Source organism: Scomber japonicus, chromosome 11, assembly GCF_027409825.1.
Source record: "Scomber japonicus isolate fScoJap1 chromosome 11, fScoJap1.pri, whole genome shotgun sequence".
Lineage (NCBI taxonomy): Eukaryota > Metazoa > Chordata > Actinopteri > Scombriformes > Scombridae > Scomber > Scomber japonicus.
This window is the reverse complement of record NC_070588.1, coordinates 11,723,256-11,742,301: the sequence shown is the minus strand read 5'-3', so window position 1 is coordinate 11,742,301 and position 19,046 is coordinate 11,723,256. Positions and strand designations below refer to the sequence as shown.

Sequence of the window (19,046 nt, the reverse complement as noted above, 5' to 3'; positions counted from 1 at the left end):
AACACTGTAGTATTGTTATCTAGTATGATATATAGCTAGTGTTATTATCAGTCGTGGAAGTATAAATACAGCAATGTAAAATTACTCCCTTACAACTTACATTGCAGCCTTCATTGCATTAACATCCTTTTTTAATAGTAAAATGTACTTGAAGTATTGCAGTAAAAGTAGTGGTTTGGTCCCTCTGACTGATATAGCCTATTATTATAAATGACATAATTAGATTATTAATATTGAAGCATCAGAGTTAGAACAGCATGTAACTGTTGTAGCTGCTGGAGGTGGAGCTAGTTTGAACTACTTCATATACAATTAAGTATTTTAGTTAACTGGGCGTGGGCCCCTCCAAAGGACCATCAGATCAATCTGAGGGAACGTGAGAGAATCAGTGAGAGAGGGAAGAAAAAAAGTGATGCACAAACCTGTTTCTGGGCTTTTTCTCTAATCTCTGATTTTTGGTGAAATATTGGATCATTTGAACATTTATTGAAGTTTAGAGGGAATCCCTGTTTGGTGGCACTGTTAACATAGACATCTGACTACATACTGCTTTTTGTAAGACGTTGAAAGACAAAAAGGTAAAATCACTGATTTCATCTTTAACAATGTTTTGTATTTTAAAAGCTTGTCATATATTGTCCATTGTGTCAAATCTTCTATCTGAAAAGTGACTAAACCTGTCAAATAAATGAAGTGGAGTAGAAAGTACAATGTTTCCCTCTGAAATGTAGTCGAAGTATAAAGTAGCATCAAATGGAAATACTCAAGTACCTCAAAATTGTACTTTAAGCCAGATTTCTGCCAGGTTTCCTCCAAATAAAAAATGTTTTGTTTTCTTTCCAACTTTAGACTTTCTATTATTTTGTCTGCAGGATGTCTAAATATATTTTATGTTTTAAGAAACATTCTGGACAACATTGCCAGATGATTTAAGTTGGTTTGCAATATTGCTTATTCACATTTTTAAAAGTATATTTCTTACATTGTACAGTTTTATTTCTGCTTGTGTTTTTGTGATCAGTTTATCTTATTTCCCCCCTCTGTACTGTTGTTTGCCTTATGATAATAATAATAATAATAATACTAATAATACAAGTAATTATAATAATAATAATAGGCATAATAACAATAATAATAACAACAATAACTCATATAATTTGCACTGCACATTTAATTCACAGTGAAGCTCAAGTGCTACGGTGTTAAACACATAACATGAACAAAATTACAAGACCTGAGATGAAAAAAAGTTGAAAAACAAATTCTAGTACAATATTAATATCAAAAGTAAATCTCAAACAAACAGAAACACCAAAAATGTCATAAAAGTTTTTTGACTATTACATCAGAGTCTAACATGATTGTGTTTTCATCACACAGAAAGTTAGAAAGTGTTTTTTAATTTTCAGAAACCTGATATTAACTTAAGAAAACCTTTATGTCATGTCAAGAAAAGTGCTTTACTCTTATTTGTTTGTAACTTTATTTTAGGTTTAACTGTATATTAAATTTGAATTTATATCATTCAAAAACACTGAAATGCTTTATCCAGCATTTAATTATATTATATCATATCCTTGCGCAAGCTCCTTTCACCTTTGGCGTCAATGTGGACTCAAGCCAGCTGGTTTCGGTCCACTGTTAAATAATTTACTGATGCCTGACGTTCCTGGTGGGATGTTGAGCAACATTAGGCTACAGCTGAAAATGAGAAACTACAACAGGCTGTATAGTAGGCTATAATAACATTTGGGTCAGAGGGCTGTTTAAAAAAATTTTTTTTTAAAAGGCAGCCAATGTTGCCAGCATGTGTCTTAACATCTAATTAGACGTTTGTAGGTTACTTCACATCACAGTCTATTTTATTTTATATTATTTTGTTAGGACCCTGAGCAACCGGAGTCTCCAGCTTTCTGAGAACATCAGTGACAGTGTGAGTTTCAGTGACCATATCCTGTTACAAAGATGCCATCCTCCTGTGCTGCAAGTCTGCGTCTGCCTCCAAGGAGACAGAGGATTGAAGGGCACAGTGCTTCCATCTGAGGGTAAAACCACCAGGTCAGTACAATTTATTTTTGTTCATGTATACACAAAGTCTCATTTGTGCCATTGATTCTACAGACTTTTCTGGTGCGACTAGGGGTATTTTATAAGGTTTTGTGTTTGTTTTAGGTTATAACTTTTTCATAAATACACTTTTTACTTGTTAAACTGTTTGAGATTGTTCAACATTGTTATAATGTGATTGTAATTGTGTTTTAATTGTCATTTCACTATAGTATAAAAACCTGATGTTATATTGTACTTGTGGCTACATGACAATAGAACAACTGTTAAAAAATACTGACCACGAATGGGCAATTGTAGGTTTGAACATATATCATTATTTTTTATTGAACATCCAGTAATCAAACGTCTACAGTCTGTCTGATGAAGCTGATCACTTATCTCTTTAAGGTGGTCCTGTAAAATCATGACCTCTAAAATAGATGATCCTCCACCCTACGAGGATGCACTGCACCATCCCAAGCATGGAAATTACCCCCAACAGACGCAACATGGCTCTGCTTTTCCACCACCTCCATCTTACAGCCCGAGTCCTGGCATGTGCCCCGGCCCGCCTGGCTACTGGGGCCCGCAGCCTGCCATGTGGGCAGCGCCTGGCTTCTCTCCATCTGGGATGCCCACCACAATACCAACTCTGTCTGCCGGAGTGCCCACATCCAACCCAGGTTCTGAAGAAATGACACAGGACTTCACTTAATCGCAACCCTGCATTATATATAGATTAGCTCCCAGCTGTGATAAGTATAAATCACCACTTTGCTCTCCCCAATTCTGCAGGAGAGATGGAGGATTTTCTGAGCACCCAGTGGGAGAGCACAGCTATTCGACATGCCTTTATCAAAAAGGTAAGTATTTTTTACCATTGATCATGCCACGCATAGACTTGACTGAGGTGTTTCTCTGTGTGCTTATCAGAATTTTGTTTTTGTGTTTGTGGGCAGGTTTACTTAATTTTAACAGCCCAGCTTGCTGTCACTTTTTCAGTTGTCGCTGTCTTTACATTTGTGTAAGTGTCCCAGTTTATCCCAGTTCAATACTCCATCTGACTGCTTAATTTAGCTGTATTCAAGTGGAAAGTAACAGTCTCCTGAATGATCCCTTACGTCTGTGCTTTCATAGTGTCCCAGTGAAGCTGTTTGTCATCAAATATCCTGCCATCTACTATGCATCTTTGTGAGTTAAAAACAAATCAGAAATATTTGGAAAAAAGGAGAGAGAAAGCTGCAACACCTCTGAAACAGCTGATAGTCTCACTGCTATTATTCTCATGACATGCTGTTATATAAAGTTATAATTTCAGTGTTTTATATATTTCCATAGTGTGGTTTATTTTGTGGTTTACTGCATTCTCATCTGCTGCAAAGAGCCGAGGTAAGCATGGCCCCGGCCTGTAGTAGAATAGGTTAAATAGTTTTACTACGTCTAGTTAAATATTCATCACCAGCAATGTATGCCTTTTAAAAATATGTATTACAATTTGTATTTGCAGGAGGCGTTTCCCATGGAATTTTGTGCTGCTGGGAGTATTTGTAAGTATTGATTGTGTGAATGTGGTCCAGCAGATCCATACAGAAAAATGTAAATTTTGTGAAGAGTTAGATAATGTCTGGATTAAAGACTGGAAATGAAAAAAACAATGGCAGCCAGTAAGAAAGAAAAAAAATATCTTTAAACATGCTCTTTATGACACAGTACTTTCATGTATTATGTTACAGACCTTGGCCTTGTCTTATATGGCTGGAACAATTGCGAGGTATGTTTTTTTTTCTTCTCCAACTCAATGCACATCAATATGTGAAAGCACTACATTGTGATAAACATGTGTTAAATGCTGTGATATTGTTTTCTTTTTTCATCATTTATATTTTTCTTTTAATAATCCTATGCATCTTTTTCAGCTATTATGACACAAAAGCAGTGCTCATCGCCATGGGAATAACAGCATTAATTTGTGTAGCTGTCACAATCTTCTGCTTTCAAACCAAGGTAGATGTAGCTGTAAACTGTGTCTCTCTGTATCTCAGTAGCCCTTGGCTTGTCAGAGGATGTCTTTGTTGTCAGTGTAAAAGAACGCCTTTGTCTCGCATTACAATAGCGCACTGAGTTCCTTTAAATATTTATGACATTTTGAGATAAGATGGGAATTCAACTTCACTGACTGATGCAACACGAGATGACAAAAAGTTACATTTTTGGCCAGTACATGACAAATCCAGCCTACTTTTATTTCTTTATTATTTTTTTTTTACCTCACTCTGATCCTCTTTTACATTATCTTGACTGCTTTCATGTGGCTTGAAGCTGATTGACTTCTCTTTCATCCTGTTAATGACTTGTTTCTCATCACAGGTGGACTTCACCTCCTGCGGGGGACTTCTCTGTATTGCTGCTGTTTTACTCATGATTCTTGGGATTGTTACAGCCATCGTCCTCTCCTTCCAATACGTGAGGACCCTTTGGTCGAATTCTCTAATTTATTCTCCCTGCTGGTGTTTCTCAGTGCAAGGAGCTCAGTAGAGTGTATCTGTGTGACTGATTTCACATTCAGAGGCCTTTCTGATGTCACTCAACAGGTCCCTTGGCTTCATATGCTCTACGCTGCAATTGGAGCCATCGTTTACACTCTGGTGAGTCTGCACTCTCTGAATTCATGAAAAGCTTGAGAGCTTGGTATAACAAGCTTGTTCTTTTTATGTTGTTAGTTAACAAGCTGAATAATGGTCCTTACACCCTGAAATACGTAATTGTGCCAACAGCATATTGGCAATTTGCTCTAAAGGCCTTATATATCCAGCAGGGGCCAAACAGGAATAACAGAGAGAAAACTACTTCTTATACATTTTCAAACATCACTAAAGGCATCCTATAGGATAAGCATATCTTCCAGTAATCAAGCCATCATCTGTGTAACCTGTGTTGATACCCGTGTTTGCTTTATGCATTCTGGCTCCATCTTGTGGTTAAATCAGATCAATCCAGCCAAAAGAACAAACAAAAATAATTAAAAAAATGTAGCAATATTGTGTTTCATTTACATATCCACAATGCAAGGATCCAGATTTCCACCTTGTTTATTGCAACTTACTTTTTCAAAGCCTTGAAAGTTTAGGCTACAAATCATATGTCTATGTTATTGGAAAATGCTACAGGAGAAGTTACATCATGTCTTCAAATAGTGGTTTTGTGTTCTGAAAACCACTATTTTTTGTGTACTTTTGTCTTCCTCACATACATCATGATGCAATTGTCCGACCTACAGGATGCCTTGTGTGATCTTTGAGAATACATAAAAAGTAGTTTTCAACCCATTATTCCTGTTTGGACCCTGATGAAGGCGTAAGCTGAAATGTGGGGCTTTGATTCAGCCCCATGCTGCTTGAATAAAGAAGTAGCTGATGAAACGAGCAAGTCTGCGTGCCGTCCTTCTACTTCAAGCAGTTAAAAAAGCCAAGGCTACCAGCAACAACATAAATTTGACAGGGCTGAGGTGTGTCTTCATTTGACTGAAGAGCTTTTTTACCCATCACCCATCAGGTTGTTTTTTTTACGCTGACGCTGCAGAAATGGTCATGGGATCAGTACATTTTTCACCCTAGAAACATGAATTTTAGTGTCCTAAAACATTATAGTCATTTGATGAACATGTTACATTTAACAAGTATAATGTGTGAGCCTCTACTTGGAATATCTACACATTCTTGATCTTTCAATATGACTTTATGTGTGTGACTAAATTTAAGATTAACAAGTCAAGCAGTAGATCTTCTATGGTATCTCTACACTGCACTTAGCAAAGACACTCAAGCACACAAACCCATGTTCAACCTATCTTGATGACTGAACTTTGGTCTGTCTTCTCATTCTGTTTTTTTCCCTCAGTTTTTAATATACAACACCCAGCTTCTAATTGGAAACCGGGAGTTGGCGATCAGCCCAGAGGAGTACATCTTCGGAGCTCTTTCTCTCTACACTGACATTGTTCAGATTTTCCTCTTCATCCTCCAAATCAGTGGAGCTGCAAATGAATAAACTCACAGGTAGAACACATCTTGCCCCGTAGGAGCTTGGACCTACAGTATCTTGTGTTTGTCAATGAACATAACACTACATGTGCACGAGTGCAAATTAGGAAGTTTCATCACTCGCTATAAATGTTGACAGCCTCAGCTATAAATGTAACTATATATATATTCATATTTTTTATTACTACTTGAGCACTTTGGTTTATTCTTGCTCTGTATTAAGCAGGGAAGTGATTTACATCTTGTAAATCTGAATGAAGAGCGAAATTTGAGCTTTGTACTGAGCTTTGTATGAATGGTTGCTATTTAATAATCTGTCATGCCTTCTTGTGTTAGCAAGCAGTATTTTGGTAGGTAGTCACATTTGCTTGATTTACAAACAGATTATTTGACAATAGAGACAAAGCAATTTATGGTTTTGAGAAGGATTTTTTTATTATCTATGTTTAGTCATTTAATTACATACAAAAGGCATGTAGTTACAGGCATACTGTAGGAGATCACAATCATTATTAGTCCTTTGTCTATGCTGGTAGTAGGCAGGATTTAGGATGGGATCTGTACTAAAGTTGCCTTTTGAAACATCTCCATAGAAAAGACAAATAGACAAATACTGACTAGTTGATTAAAAGATGGAATAAGTGTGTGCACCTTTACAACCTTTGCCTAAATGACTGATAGACCTCTCTTTAACTTTAACGTATCCATTATTTGTGGTTGTTAAGACAATTATGCACACCAATCAATAAAGTTCACCCTACTGTTGCAATGACTTCATTCTCTCATCTTAATGGTTAATCGTAGTGAAACATTAGAATCGAAGTGTGGCACTAGCTCCTGAACCTGTTCCCTTTCTGGATTAAAAATGTTCCCCATCACAAGAATCTGTGTGTTAGTCCACTGATGACCGGATCTGTCCATGTGGTAGAAGGTTCAAGGTGTCAGGCGCTTAGGGTCACGTGGGAACATGGAGGTCTGACGAACGTTGTGGAGACCAAGGTACAGCATGCAGACTCTCTCCAGGCCTGGGAGGAAAGACAGATCAGACAATGAAGATACCTGAGTGATATTGAAATGCAGGTGCAACATTATGCTCATGCCAACTACCCATTTCTCTTTCGTATTACCATGAAACAAAAAAAGCATAATCTCCTGTGTACCTGACAATAATCTGAATCCTGAAGGAAAAAACTAAAAACATGGATTCCTTACCAATGCCTCCGCCGCCATGTGGGGGAGCGCCAAATCGGAAGGAGTCGATGTATGACTTGATCTTCTCCAGATCTGCAGTGTCATTTAAAAAAAAGAAAAAGTTTAAAACTTTGAATTATTTTTTTATTTCAAATGTTTTGTTTAAATCATGACCCAAACCATCAAAAGACAAGACAAAATCGTATCCAAATATTTTAATCCCCCTTTAACCGATAATTCTTACCAATCTGGTGATGGCTGGCCCTCTCTGTCAGCAGCTGAGCGTCGTGGATTCTCTGAGCTCCAGACAGGATCTCCTCTCCCCTCATGAACATGTCATACGAGTTGGAGTATTTCTGGACAAAAACAAAAAGAAAATCACCTATGAGGTCAAGAATGAGGATATCAACAGTTAATGAAACTATAAACAAAGATCCACACGCAACAAAGACATTTAAGACTTGGAAAGTTAAAAGAAGGATGGCAAGTTGACAGTCCTGTAGCCTAGATTGACACTGGACTACAGCAGTACTTAAGAAAAAAGTAGAAAACATGGCAAAGTCATCAAACAGTTTAGCAGAATTCAAATTCACCAATACTGATTAAAAAAACTGGTGCTAGAAGCCAAATATAGATCACATGTTCATACCACAGAGATATTACTAATAGTGAAAAAACTATTGTATTACCCAAGTTAAATTTGTCATGATTGCACTACAGGAAACGTTACTAATTTAAAAAAGAATTCCACTGTGGTGTTTGCAAGCCAGTATATCCAATATACAGAAGACTAAAGAGTCCATGGCCTCAGAGCAAGTTCAACCACAGGTCAACCACAAAACTCATTTGCAAAAAAATTGCTATTGCATTCCCCGCTATGCAGGCAATAACTTTGTGTGTGTGTGTGTGTGTGTGTGTGTTCGACCAAGAGACTTACAGGGTTGCTTGGATCGGGCATCGTATAGAAGGGTCTAACAGCCAGTGGGTACTTATCCAGCACATAGAAGTCAGTGTCATACTGAGAAAAAAAAGGGCAGATTCAAACAGTCAGAAGTCTTTAGTGAGTATTAATGAAGACAGGTGTTTTGTTACATTATATAAATGGGAACAATTTCAATCATAAAGTACTTGTAATGAACTTTTCCCTTCTGCACTATAGACACATTTCTCATTGTTGCAAAACATGATGACGATTCTGTCACTTATGAAATTCTGTAAAATATGTCTTTTGCATGAACTGTTCTGGCAAATCCACAAAGAGAAACATGACTCAGATCATTCTGGAAATTCTCCGTGTCATGACCTGATAGTTAGACCACCTTGGCTTTTAAAGCATTATGATGAAGGCAGATGTGATAAGTGCTGTTTGACGCTGTGACTCATATTTTAAATCCACATATGTGAGAGGAAGAGTTTTCTCTAACCTGTTGAAAACCATTAACACATTTCCTACACTTATCCGAGTGCAATTACATGTGAAGAAAAAGAATATCAGAAGGACACCTTGTAGAGATTTTTATTGTCACATTAATCAATATCCAGATTTATACACTCTGACACTAAATGACCAAACACATTTGAACCTACCTTTTCCTTAACCAGGCGGCCAAGCAGTTTTTCATTGGGTGTGCTATAGAACAAAAAAAGGCAATCATTTTAACACAAATAAATGTATTATTGTGTCACATTTTTCTGCCTATAACTTTTATGCTACAAAAAAAATCTAATTAAACCTTGACTTGTGATTTTACACCAATAATATGACCAACAGCAGCTTGCCAGCATTAATCACATGAAACAACTGAAAGGGAAAATGTTGCTGAGTTATGGGTCAGGTGTTTCACTTCCTTTCCTCACATAAAATAAAAGTTTGTTTCTGCTTCCATTGAATAAAATCATCTGACATGATGACTGGGATCTGGGGCAAAGGGCGTATAATCATTTCTGACCTGAGGTCATCCTCGTCACCCATCTCCACCCCGGCCTCCCGCAGCATGGCCAAACCCTCGGTGTACTCCAGTCTCAGAGTGGGCTCCAGGAATTTGAAAGGCTCACTGGGGAACTGCTTGTTCACCGTCAGGATCTCAGTCTGGAAGCTGATACAAACAGACACACACACACACACACACACACACACACACACATTAATTACTAATAACCTGGGTACAGATTTCCCAGTGACTCACAGGTCCAAATTTACCATTGACCTAACAAGGGTCACATTGGTCAATAAGATAATATTTTAATATTTGCAGGCATCGCTTACAATTTTCTACTGTGTTTGAAAATCAAATGTATTAAAAATACTTCAGTGGAAAAAATACCATTGTAGAGGGGAATGGATGTTAGCCAAATCACCATTATAAAACACCACCATAACCCAGGGTTGGTTATACTGGACTGAACACCAAATAGCATCATTTATCAGCTTTTCAGAAGACTTCTGACAATCAATATTGTCATGCATTTTCAAAGCAACAAGAGACAACTAACAGAGCTCAATAGAGACTGACTCATTGGAGCTTGAAGTGCTGGAAAACCTGTCAAATGCACACGAAAAATGATTAATTACTTCAATGGAAGACAGACTGGAAAGTCATGAGAGCAAAAAACAAACAGTCACTGAGAAAGAGGAACAGTAGAGCAGTGGTCACAAGTTGTCAAATGCAATGATTTTATAAAGTAACCTATTATAATCATCTCTGCATCACTTCTTTCCACAGACATTTATTGACATTTAGTGAATCCAGTCTTGACAAGTCCTGATTCAGTGGAAAAGAGTTTGTGTGTTGTCTAATATAATTCCCCCTCTTCTTTTCTTCATAAATGCTCTCGTCACATCAGACTGTCAGTCAGAATTTCCTCCACTCAAGCCAACAGCTTACAAGACAGGAACCAATAATAGATACAGATTTCAAAACTTGTTAACAAAAAAAGAGCAAAACAGTCAATAATAAATGAATGTCTTCTTAAACGTCTTTGAGCACTTGTAAAAGCATGTTATAAATAAAATGTATTTTTATTATTATTATAATTATTTGTTAAGGCACTGAATAACATTATTGGATAGTGGACAGGAGGGGAGATGACAGGAGATGCGGGGATGTTTCTGCTCATAGTTAACGTTTCACAGTATGCAAGAATTCATCCATGATCAGAGCTTCACCTTCATTAGTCAATCTGCTCCCACATCTCTGTACACGTGCTGCACTGTTTCACACCACTAGGAGGCAATAAAGCCACATCGTTACATTTTCTTGCTGGCAGTTCACTTGACTGAGTGAAAATCACTGACTTTCAACAGAGCAGACAGCAGTGGGTGACAGCATTTCATCTGGATTCAACTGCTATAACAGTTGTGCTAAAACATATATATATATTTTTGAATGTATTTATTTTTGACATTTTGCCATTTACTAAATTTTCCCCTCAGGAATTGATTGTGTCAAAATTAATTTCCTGTCAAATACGAAAAGACTCGAAACCCTTTTGCACATGTATCTTTGGTGCAATCTGAACTTGCGTCTCAACATGTGATCATTTGGAAAATTTCAACTAATTACAACAGCAGGCAGGCTCAGCTGCATCTGTCACCCATTTCATATGCCAGATAAAAATACCTCAAACTGTTTAGATCTTGATCTTACTTGTCTCTCAGGCCCTTGAAGATCTGGACCATGGTGTCAGTGATGGAGTCAATCACTTCGTGGTAATGGTAGTTGAAGGCCATCTCAATATCCAGACCCACAAACTCAGTCAAGTGACGGTGGGTGTTGGAGTCCTCTGCTCTGAAAACTGATGTGATTGAGATTTAATATTAATGTATTAAACATAGAAGCCTTTCACAGCAGCGAGAAGGAGAGGAAATGTGTCATCTTTTGTTAAAATGGCTCCTCGTGCAGGATCATTTTATCAGGGGGATGCTAAGTCCCTAAATCTGCACCTGACTGGACCATAAGCTAAATGTCTATCAAAAAGGTCATGAGGTTCACAATGCAGCTGCTAAACTCAGCCTCATCCAATGAAATTTCACTAAATGTGGACATATCACTAACATGTCTATGAGCAATTCTAGTACAATATTATCACAAAGAGTAACTCACATTTTTCCTTTCTTGTCATTTCATCCGTAGTACAATGTAAAGCCTGTTTTGAGGACAGCTATTAAACTAAATAATTACTTGTTTCCTTTCTGAAGTTGGAAGACTTCTCTACTGATGACAGGTGCATTTATGATAAGTGACTTAATGAGCACTACATACAATTAGCTGTCACATATAATTAGCCCGAGCTGTGCGTAATGTTCATACAATTATATAATTGAAGAGGTATAATTATACGAACAACACGTAGGTGCAAGGCTATTCAAAAGGCACAATCAATGAAAAAAGTGGCACCTGCACACTGATTGTAAGCTACTACATGTATTCAAATAGACAACAAAAAAAACTGGTTGCCATACAGTATATATTCAGTGTATATAAACCAATTGGCTGACAGGCTCTATAATGATAGGGGTAGATTATCATCGAACCTGCACAGGGTGATTAACATCTCAAAGCAATTAGCTACATCTCTTGAATAATAGAAGTTCAAAGGTAGAACATCAAAATATCAAGAATACATTCAAGCAGCACAGCTGTGAGCTAGAAAAAGACGGACGGAACCTTTTAATGTTGTACAAAAGCATCTTTGAAATGCATATATAACCCGAAAAGAAGTAATGTCCGAAATTCTCCACCTACTGATACTATATATGGGTGAAGTAACTTTTTGACCTGATAAAGATGCAACTTGGATGAAAATCCTATCTGAATACATCTTATGACTTACAGTCAGTGTTCAGAGATAGTTTTTCCGCTGAAGTTGGATGACCACTTAAATGTAAAACTGAGCTTCTTCCTTATCTCTGCTCTTTTCATTGAGAGGTCAAAAGACAAGTGGAGTAGTCTTTACACATACATGCAAACAGTTAATTTCTGCACTTCAACATTTGCCTGTATGGAGTGGAAATCTGCCATGTGCACATGCACACAATTTCACAATGATTGAGATTTATGAAACAGCCCCATGCATATCTATAGCTTTATACATGTGATATAGCATACGGAGTGTATTATGCATATTTCTCCCTTTGTATCCTTTTGTAGGAGTTTCAGTTTAGAACCTACTCGAACTTATGCACCTGACCCCTGAATATATTTACTAAGAAAAAAATAAAACAATTCAAAACACATAAAGCATGACACCTGCTCCTCTGTGCCAAAGACCAGCCTTGTGTTTACATTTGTTTGTTCCCTGGTGGACTTCTTTGGCTGATTTCAGATAAAGGCTCCATAGCTGTGGAAGCAACATTTAAGCACACCGGTACTTCTGGCCAGTGGGATTTTGAGGAGAGTTGATCCCAATTCTCCTTACTTGATGTGTTGGTGCAACTGTAACTAAGGCAACAGTGGTGAGTACATTCTTGCCTTAGAAGCAGCGATGACCTGAAGCCCTTTGATTTCTCTGGTGGACTTACAGAGAAGCAAACAAAGACCTTGGTTCTGTCAGTGGAACATTGAATGGGCATCCTTCTGCCAAATGTTTTATTATGTCTTGGAGCAGAATAATCTATCAACAGATACAAGTGGTTGGTGGTGCATAGGATTTAATGTATTCATGCATTTCGTTAGATATTGTATAGTCAATCAGGTGGTGGCAGTGTGTGCTTGCCTAAGTAGATGGGGGTACCCTTGCACCTGCAATTTTCAGCTGCTAAACTCAGAAGTTATTGTGTCTGGCCCTAATACATTATCTAGTGATACAGCCACTCTGTATGGTATTACTCTGGCCTCCAGCACCGCAGTAAGGAATCTGGGAGTTATCTTTATTCAGGATATTTCCTTCAATTCCCAAATTAAACACATTTCAAGGACTGCCTTTTTTTCACCTATGTAACATTGCAAAAATCAGGCACATCCTGTGTCAAAAAGATGCTAAAAAAAATTGTCCACGCTTTTGTTTCTTCTAAGCTGGGTTATTGCAGTTTCTTATTATCAGGCTGCAACAACAAGTCTCTGAAGACTCTCCAGCTGGTCCAGAATGCAGCTGCACATGTATTGACAAAAAACAGAAAGAGAGACAATATTTCTCCCGTTTTAGCTTCGCTGCACTGGCTCCCTGTAAAATCCAGAATAGAATTTAAAATCTTCCTCCTCACCCACAAAGCTCTGAGTGGTCAGGCACTATAATATATATTTAAGAACTCATAGTACCCTATTACCCCACTGGAACACTGCACTCCCAAAATGAGGGCTTACTTGTGCTCCCTCCAGTCTCTAAAAAAAGAAAAGGAGGCAGTTCCTTCAGCTATCAGGCTCCTCTCCTGTGGAACCATCTTCCAGATTTGGCCTGGAGGGCAGACACGCTCTCTACATTAACAAGTAGTCTTAAAACTTTCCTTTTTGATAAAGCTTATAGTTAGGACCAGCCGAGGCTTGTCTTGGACCAGCCCCTTGTTATGCTGCTATAGGCCTAGACTGCTGGGGGACTTCCCATGATGCACTGAGCTTTTCTCCCCTCCTACCCCTCTCCATCTGTACACATTTATGTCCCATTAATGTATGTTTCTAACTCTGCATCTTCTCTTTCCTGTAGTTTTGTGCTTTCTTGTTTCTCTCCTCTCCTGTTGCTTTCTGTGGGTATTTCTGACTACGAAGCTGCAGAATCTGGATCTGTGATTGGAAGCCATTTACTGCCCCTGTGATCCTGCTCAACACCCACTGCTGCAATTATTATTATTGTCACCATTATTATAAGTATACATCCTCATGTGGAACTTGCATTGCACTACCCTCTCTCTCTCTCTCTCTCTCGCTCTCCCTCTCCCTCATGATTTGGTGCTATATAAATAAAATTGACTTGACTTAAAGGCTATACAGCACCATAAAGTCTTTTACTGGCCTCATTGTCTCACTAACACACCACGCTCTGCAGCAGGTTTAGCCAAAGTGACAGCAACAGAGGGAGGTCTGTTAAAAGTTTAACAATCCAAATACATTTGGAGCCATTTTAAAACGTAATTTCAGTTAATAGGGTCTACCGTTTTCATGACACTCTTGCTGCTCGTTTCGCTGTTTGGCATGAGTGAATGAACATTTTAAAAAGGGACAGATGGGAATCATTCTTACCTGGACCCACACAGAAGACCTTGTCAAAGTCGGCACAGATGCACATCTGCTTGTAGAGCTGAGGAGACTGAGCCAGGTAGGCGCTGGTTTTAAAGTAAGACACTGTGAAGACATTTGCTCCACCTTCACTGGCAGCTAGAAGTGGACAAAGACAACAATTAGACATGAAGGGGGATTTTAAACACCCCACAGCACATAATGACCATATTCTTCAATGGCTGACAGAGTTTATGATGAATTCAGCTGACTCAGTGACCATCCGGAACTGTGTTTCAGTTGGAAATCTAATTCAAAACCCAGTTTTGAAACAGACATATCTGGGGCCAGCAAAAACTGTCCCAGAGACAATTTCACAGCAATTTGCTGAATTTTGACAAAAGTCATTTAAAGCAATGGTCTTAATGGTCATCTAAAAAAAACTATGTATATGAATGAGGATCATGTTTTCCCAATAATCAATACAGTTATATAATACTATATGTAAAATAGGTCAGTTACATAACTGTACTGTGGTTACTATCTGATACATACGTCAACGAGCATCTTTTGCTATTTGGTCAAACACAGGGTGTGGTTTGATACAGCACAAACTGTTCAGAGTAAGTGTTATGGGTGTAGGCAGGAAGATGCGGTTTTGTAAAAAAAAAGCACACACTGTTCATTCACAGGTGCCGCCAAAACAAAAAAAGAGCGCCAGTTTTAAATTTGGAGGTGCCAGCCTCACTCGTTTCATTGGATCCTGAAGAAAAGAGGAAGTGAAAAAGGCCAATTGTTTCGTCACAGTTCATTTCAAATATGAGAGGCCTGTGGGAAGCTGTGGACTGTAGATTAGCGTACAGAATGCCTGTTCTTTTGTGTGTCAGAGAATCTTTATTCAAATCAGTTTGACTCAAAATGTCACTGACTTTCATTATCTAGGAGTGGGCATTTTCTCAAAACATTAAAAGATATTTTTAAACCAATTATAGACAGGTGCCCATATGAAAATTGAAACAGCCTGTACCTTAAGAGATCCCTTAATAATGTTCTCTCTCTTTGAAAACAACATATTTAAATCTTTAGAAAATAATCTGAATATGTATCTAAAGCCAATATGAGGCCTCGGTGGATATCATTCAAGGTTACTATGTCCTTCCTAAACCTAAAACTTTAAAAATGATTTTTCTTCAGCTGCACAATTTTTCCATTGTGCATTTATTAAAGTTACATTTTTTGCATGTAGAATACCAAATCATCTGTCAAACCTGATGTTAAGAAACAGACACCGGTATAAGAGAGACACAATCAAATAGCTTCTCACTACTGAATGTTGGTGAGAAGATTTCTGTTTGTCTTTTTTTTTTTACAGTCTTCTCTTCTTCCAGTAAGCAAGATGAGGTCTGTTGGGAGCAAGCTTAAGGAAAGTCTTCCATGTCAAATGAGAAGAGGCATTGTGGAAATGTGAAACTAGAGGCGTTGATGGGAGAGTTGGTCGATGCATCAGAATTCCCAGTGGACTGGATTAAAATCCTGATTTGTCTCAAAACAACCGAATACTTTCAAAAACCTCTTGAACGTAGGAGTTCGTGTAGTACGTGCATGTGGTATGATTCATCACTGAAACCATGCTTGTGAACTTCAAGTGTGGTTCCTAATTTGAATTTCACACATAAAAAAATGGACATCCCATACAGGAAATACAACCATGCTGCAACTGTCACATGGTGACTCACAATAAAAACCAGTGGGCGTGATATAGAAAAAGTGTTCTACTACTGATATATGTAAATCGAAAAAGATTCAACACGTTACTCTAAGTGTTCCCATGGGGCAAGAGCAGTGTGACAGAGTATGTTTATACCTGATATGATTTTGGGGGTCTGGATCTCCACAAAGCCCTTGTTGGTGAGGGTATCTCTGAAGAGCTGACACACTCCTGACTGCAGGCGAAAGACGGCCTGGCTGGTGGTCGTCTTTGGGAGGATACACACACACACACACACACACACACACAAACACACAGCGCCATTACCACACTGAGCATGATTCACTGGTTTTATTACACAATCTGAACAGATGTCTGAAAACAAGGGCGCCAATATTCTGTCCATGCAGCTCCTCTCCACATGAAGGGTGAAACATTAATTTGTTGGCAAGGGCAAGACATGCATTTAAACCCAGTGAGAGCCCCAGGAACTTTACACCTATCATTGCAAATCTAAATGCTGAAATCAAGGTGGGGAGTAACGCTGTTCAAAGTAAACCAGGAGATTACAGTGAAGTATGTAACCTAAAGCCCCCAAAAAACCCAAAACTGCAACGGTTAGGTGACAGAGCATGTAGAAACTGTAAGAGGACACTCCCTTAAAATCAACTGACTCATCTCAAATAGTCAAAAGATTTCTAAGATGTGAAAATATCTAAATTCTGATGAACACATTAATCTGTAGACAGGGATGTCTGGTTGAGACACAATCAATATGAATACTTAACAAAAAGACGAACTGATGGAACACGTCAAACGCTACTTCAAAACAGTTGATAAAATCTAGAAAAAGCGATTGAAGCGAATCATACCCTAAATACTCCCATGACTCATCTGAGTCACGTATCACTGTATGGGCTGTGCCATGTGTTAAATCTGGGGAACCCACCCTGTGCAGGACAGTGTAACAAAAAGCATTAGATGTATTAGAAAGCACTTCCTGTTTACAGCAAGTTTCTAGTGGCTGGGTATGAAGGTGGGGCTGTTGGTTAGTGTAAGTGTCAAACTGGCACTTTATCTGATGGTGTCCCCTTACAACAGGGACCTCAAAGACACACCTAAACCCTAAAACCTAAAACCTAAAACAGGACTATCTTAAAACCCCAACGCGGTGACAAACCACCACAGTTTGGTTTCATTGCTCCAAAAAGAAAGTTTAAACATTTCCTGGGGTTAGTTCACTTGGTGAGCTGAACAGTTAACTGAAATTGTATTGAAATCGCAATGAAAAAATGGCTTTCTATAATTTTCAAATAGCAGATCTCTGAAAAAAAAATCCCCCCTTTAATGTTTTTCAATCAAAATTTGAGTGATGATGTAAAATTGATGATTACCTCTAATATCGTGAATATCATATCGCTATAACAGTGTCATTCAAAAATAATTAGATATTTTTTTTCAAAATCATTCAGCCCAACTCAATTTAACCAGTAGATATTTGGACTGTATTCTGGTGTGTTCGGTGTCAAGTCTCTCTGTGCTGGGTCAGCAATACGAGTAATATTGCAGCATTATGGAGGATTTTTACACCAATGTCATGAATTAGTAAGTCAGGCACAACAAAATCAACACATGACAAATTAAAGGATACTGACACTCATATATATAATCAGTATTTCTTATATGTCTGTAATACTGATGTAACTGCTACTGAAAGAGGATTTGTTTTGAGTCTACTTGAAACCAGAACAACTTCTCAAGTAACGAAAAACTGCCGACGTAACTGGCGTCAGATCGAAATGACTTATACAAACTAAATTAAAATGAAGATAGTAAACTTTTCCACTGTGTTCTTAGTCAGACCTTTATGTGTAAAAGCATGACCAAGTTGAAAGGGGCTTCCTTAAAAACTAAATTATTATAGAGGAATGTTTGAGTGTCTGTCTGTCTGTCTGTCTGGCAACCCCTTTATAGCTTCACTGGTCTCTCAAAGTGTCCATGAGCTCAAAGTGTAGCGTTAGAGAAGCAGGTGTTGTTGCTCTGTACTGCGGTGTGACATGATGCCTTCCTGTATGTGGCATCCTTCACGTAGGTTGAACAGATCAAAACAATGAGACGCTTGCGGCTTTATCTCTACTGTTGCTCACATAGGTATAGCACTTCACCCACACCGCACGAGGCTCTTCCAGATAGTGTCAACAAACTAAAATCACAGACTTTCATTTTTAACTTTAGAGCAGCAGTGGATTGCTTTGCATTTAGACACTCTGCACATACTTGGCTTCTAAAAGGTTGCTTGCTTTCATTTTATTTAAAAAAAACTGCTTTAAAATTGTACATTTCTGATTACTACATCCATTAAACAGGATGTTGTAAAAACCTAAAACAGGTATTGCTTCAAATAACTGAACTGACAGCATTTTTTCATCACGCCGAACAACACCACAAGCCTCAAACGTAAACATGCCACTTGTGAGATTAGATACTGTATATCAGGACAAATCAAGACAAATACTCAGTACACTTTGTCATGTATTCAGGGTTGGTAGCAACTTACCCTCAGATCAATCACCCTGTTGTCTAACTTGGTGTCCTGGTTGACTGTGGCTCTGCCTTCCTGAGGGCAAACAAAAAAAAACACAATCAAATCACCAAAAAGCCTCCAACTATGAAATATTCAACAATGTAGGTGTTCAGCTCCTTTTCTTTTCACAGGGGTGTTTGTGGGCAGTGATGTGTAAATGTGTTTTTAGAGGCTTTTCCAACTTTATAAGGAAGAAAATATTCAGAAACACGCAATACTAGTCATTTTTAGCATGAAAATCTAAAAACCAAAGACAAAACTGGTCCACTATACATCGAGATCATACAGCTTAAACACCAATGAGTAAAAAAAAAAAGAAGAAGAAG

At 38.1% G+C, this 19,046-nt stretch overlaps 2 protein-coding genes across 2 annotated transcripts in view; one reads left to right on the top strand and one right to left on the bottom strand.

Annotated features, from left to right (window-relative positions):
- The first annotated feature begins 2,473 nt into the window (after nt 1–2,473).
- LOC128368103 (protein lifeguard 3-like) lies at nt 2,474–6,096 on the top strand. The gene is made up of 11 exons (XM_053328844.1): nt 2,474–2,732; nt 2,845–2,912; nt 3,009–3,073; nt 3,187–3,240; nt 3,388–3,438; nt 3,557–3,596; nt 3,783–3,820; nt 3,966–4,053; nt 4,417–4,512; nt 4,641–4,694; nt 5,947–6,096. Exons 1-11 carry the CDS (start codon nt 2,474–2,476, stop codon nt 6,094–6,096), a joined length of 963 nt encoding a protein of 320 aa, XP_053184819.1.
- Nucleotides 6,097–6,434: 338 nt separating this feature from the next.
- dars1 (aspartyl-tRNA synthetase 1) overlaps nt 6,435–19,046 on the bottom strand; it is a 31,638-nt gene continuing 19,026 nt past the window's right edge. The window contains exons 9-18 of the mRNA XM_053328616.1: nt 18,694–18,753; nt 16,293–16,404; nt 14,453–14,587; nt 10,928–11,075; nt 9,230–9,376; nt 8,868–8,910; nt 8,218–8,298; nt 7,525–7,636; nt 7,302–7,373; nt 6,435–7,114 (exon numbers count right to left, since the gene is read on the bottom strand). Of these exons, the coding sequence (XP_053184591.1) occupies nt 7,023–7,114; nt 7,302–7,373; nt 7,525–7,636; nt 8,218–8,298; nt 8,868–8,910; nt 9,230–9,376; nt 10,928–11,075; nt 14,453–14,587; nt 16,293–16,404; nt 18,694–18,753 (1,002 nt within the window). The 3' untranslated portion in view covers nt 6,435–7,022. The remainder of the gene's footprint in view (nt 7,115–7,301; nt 7,374–7,524; nt 7,637–8,217; nt 8,299–8,867; nt 8,911–9,229; nt 9,377–10,927; nt 11,076–14,452; nt 14,588–16,292; nt 16,405–18,693; nt 18,754–19,046) is intronic.

Excerpts from the sequence above, each read along its gene's own strand:
- LOC128368103 (XM_053328844.1), top strand. The coding sequence starts at position 2,474 with ATGACCTCTAAAATAGATGATCCTCCACCCTACGAGGATGCACTGCAC. Across the intron at positions 2,733-2,844 it reads AGTGCCCACATCCAACCCAG|GAGAGATGGAGGATTTTCTG; the intron begins GTTCTGAAGAAA and ends CCAATTCTGCAG. Across the intron at positions 3,439-3,556 it reads ATCTGCTGCAAAGAGCCGAG|GAGGCGTTTCCCATGGAATT; the intron begins GTAAGCATGGCC and ends TTGTATTTGCAG.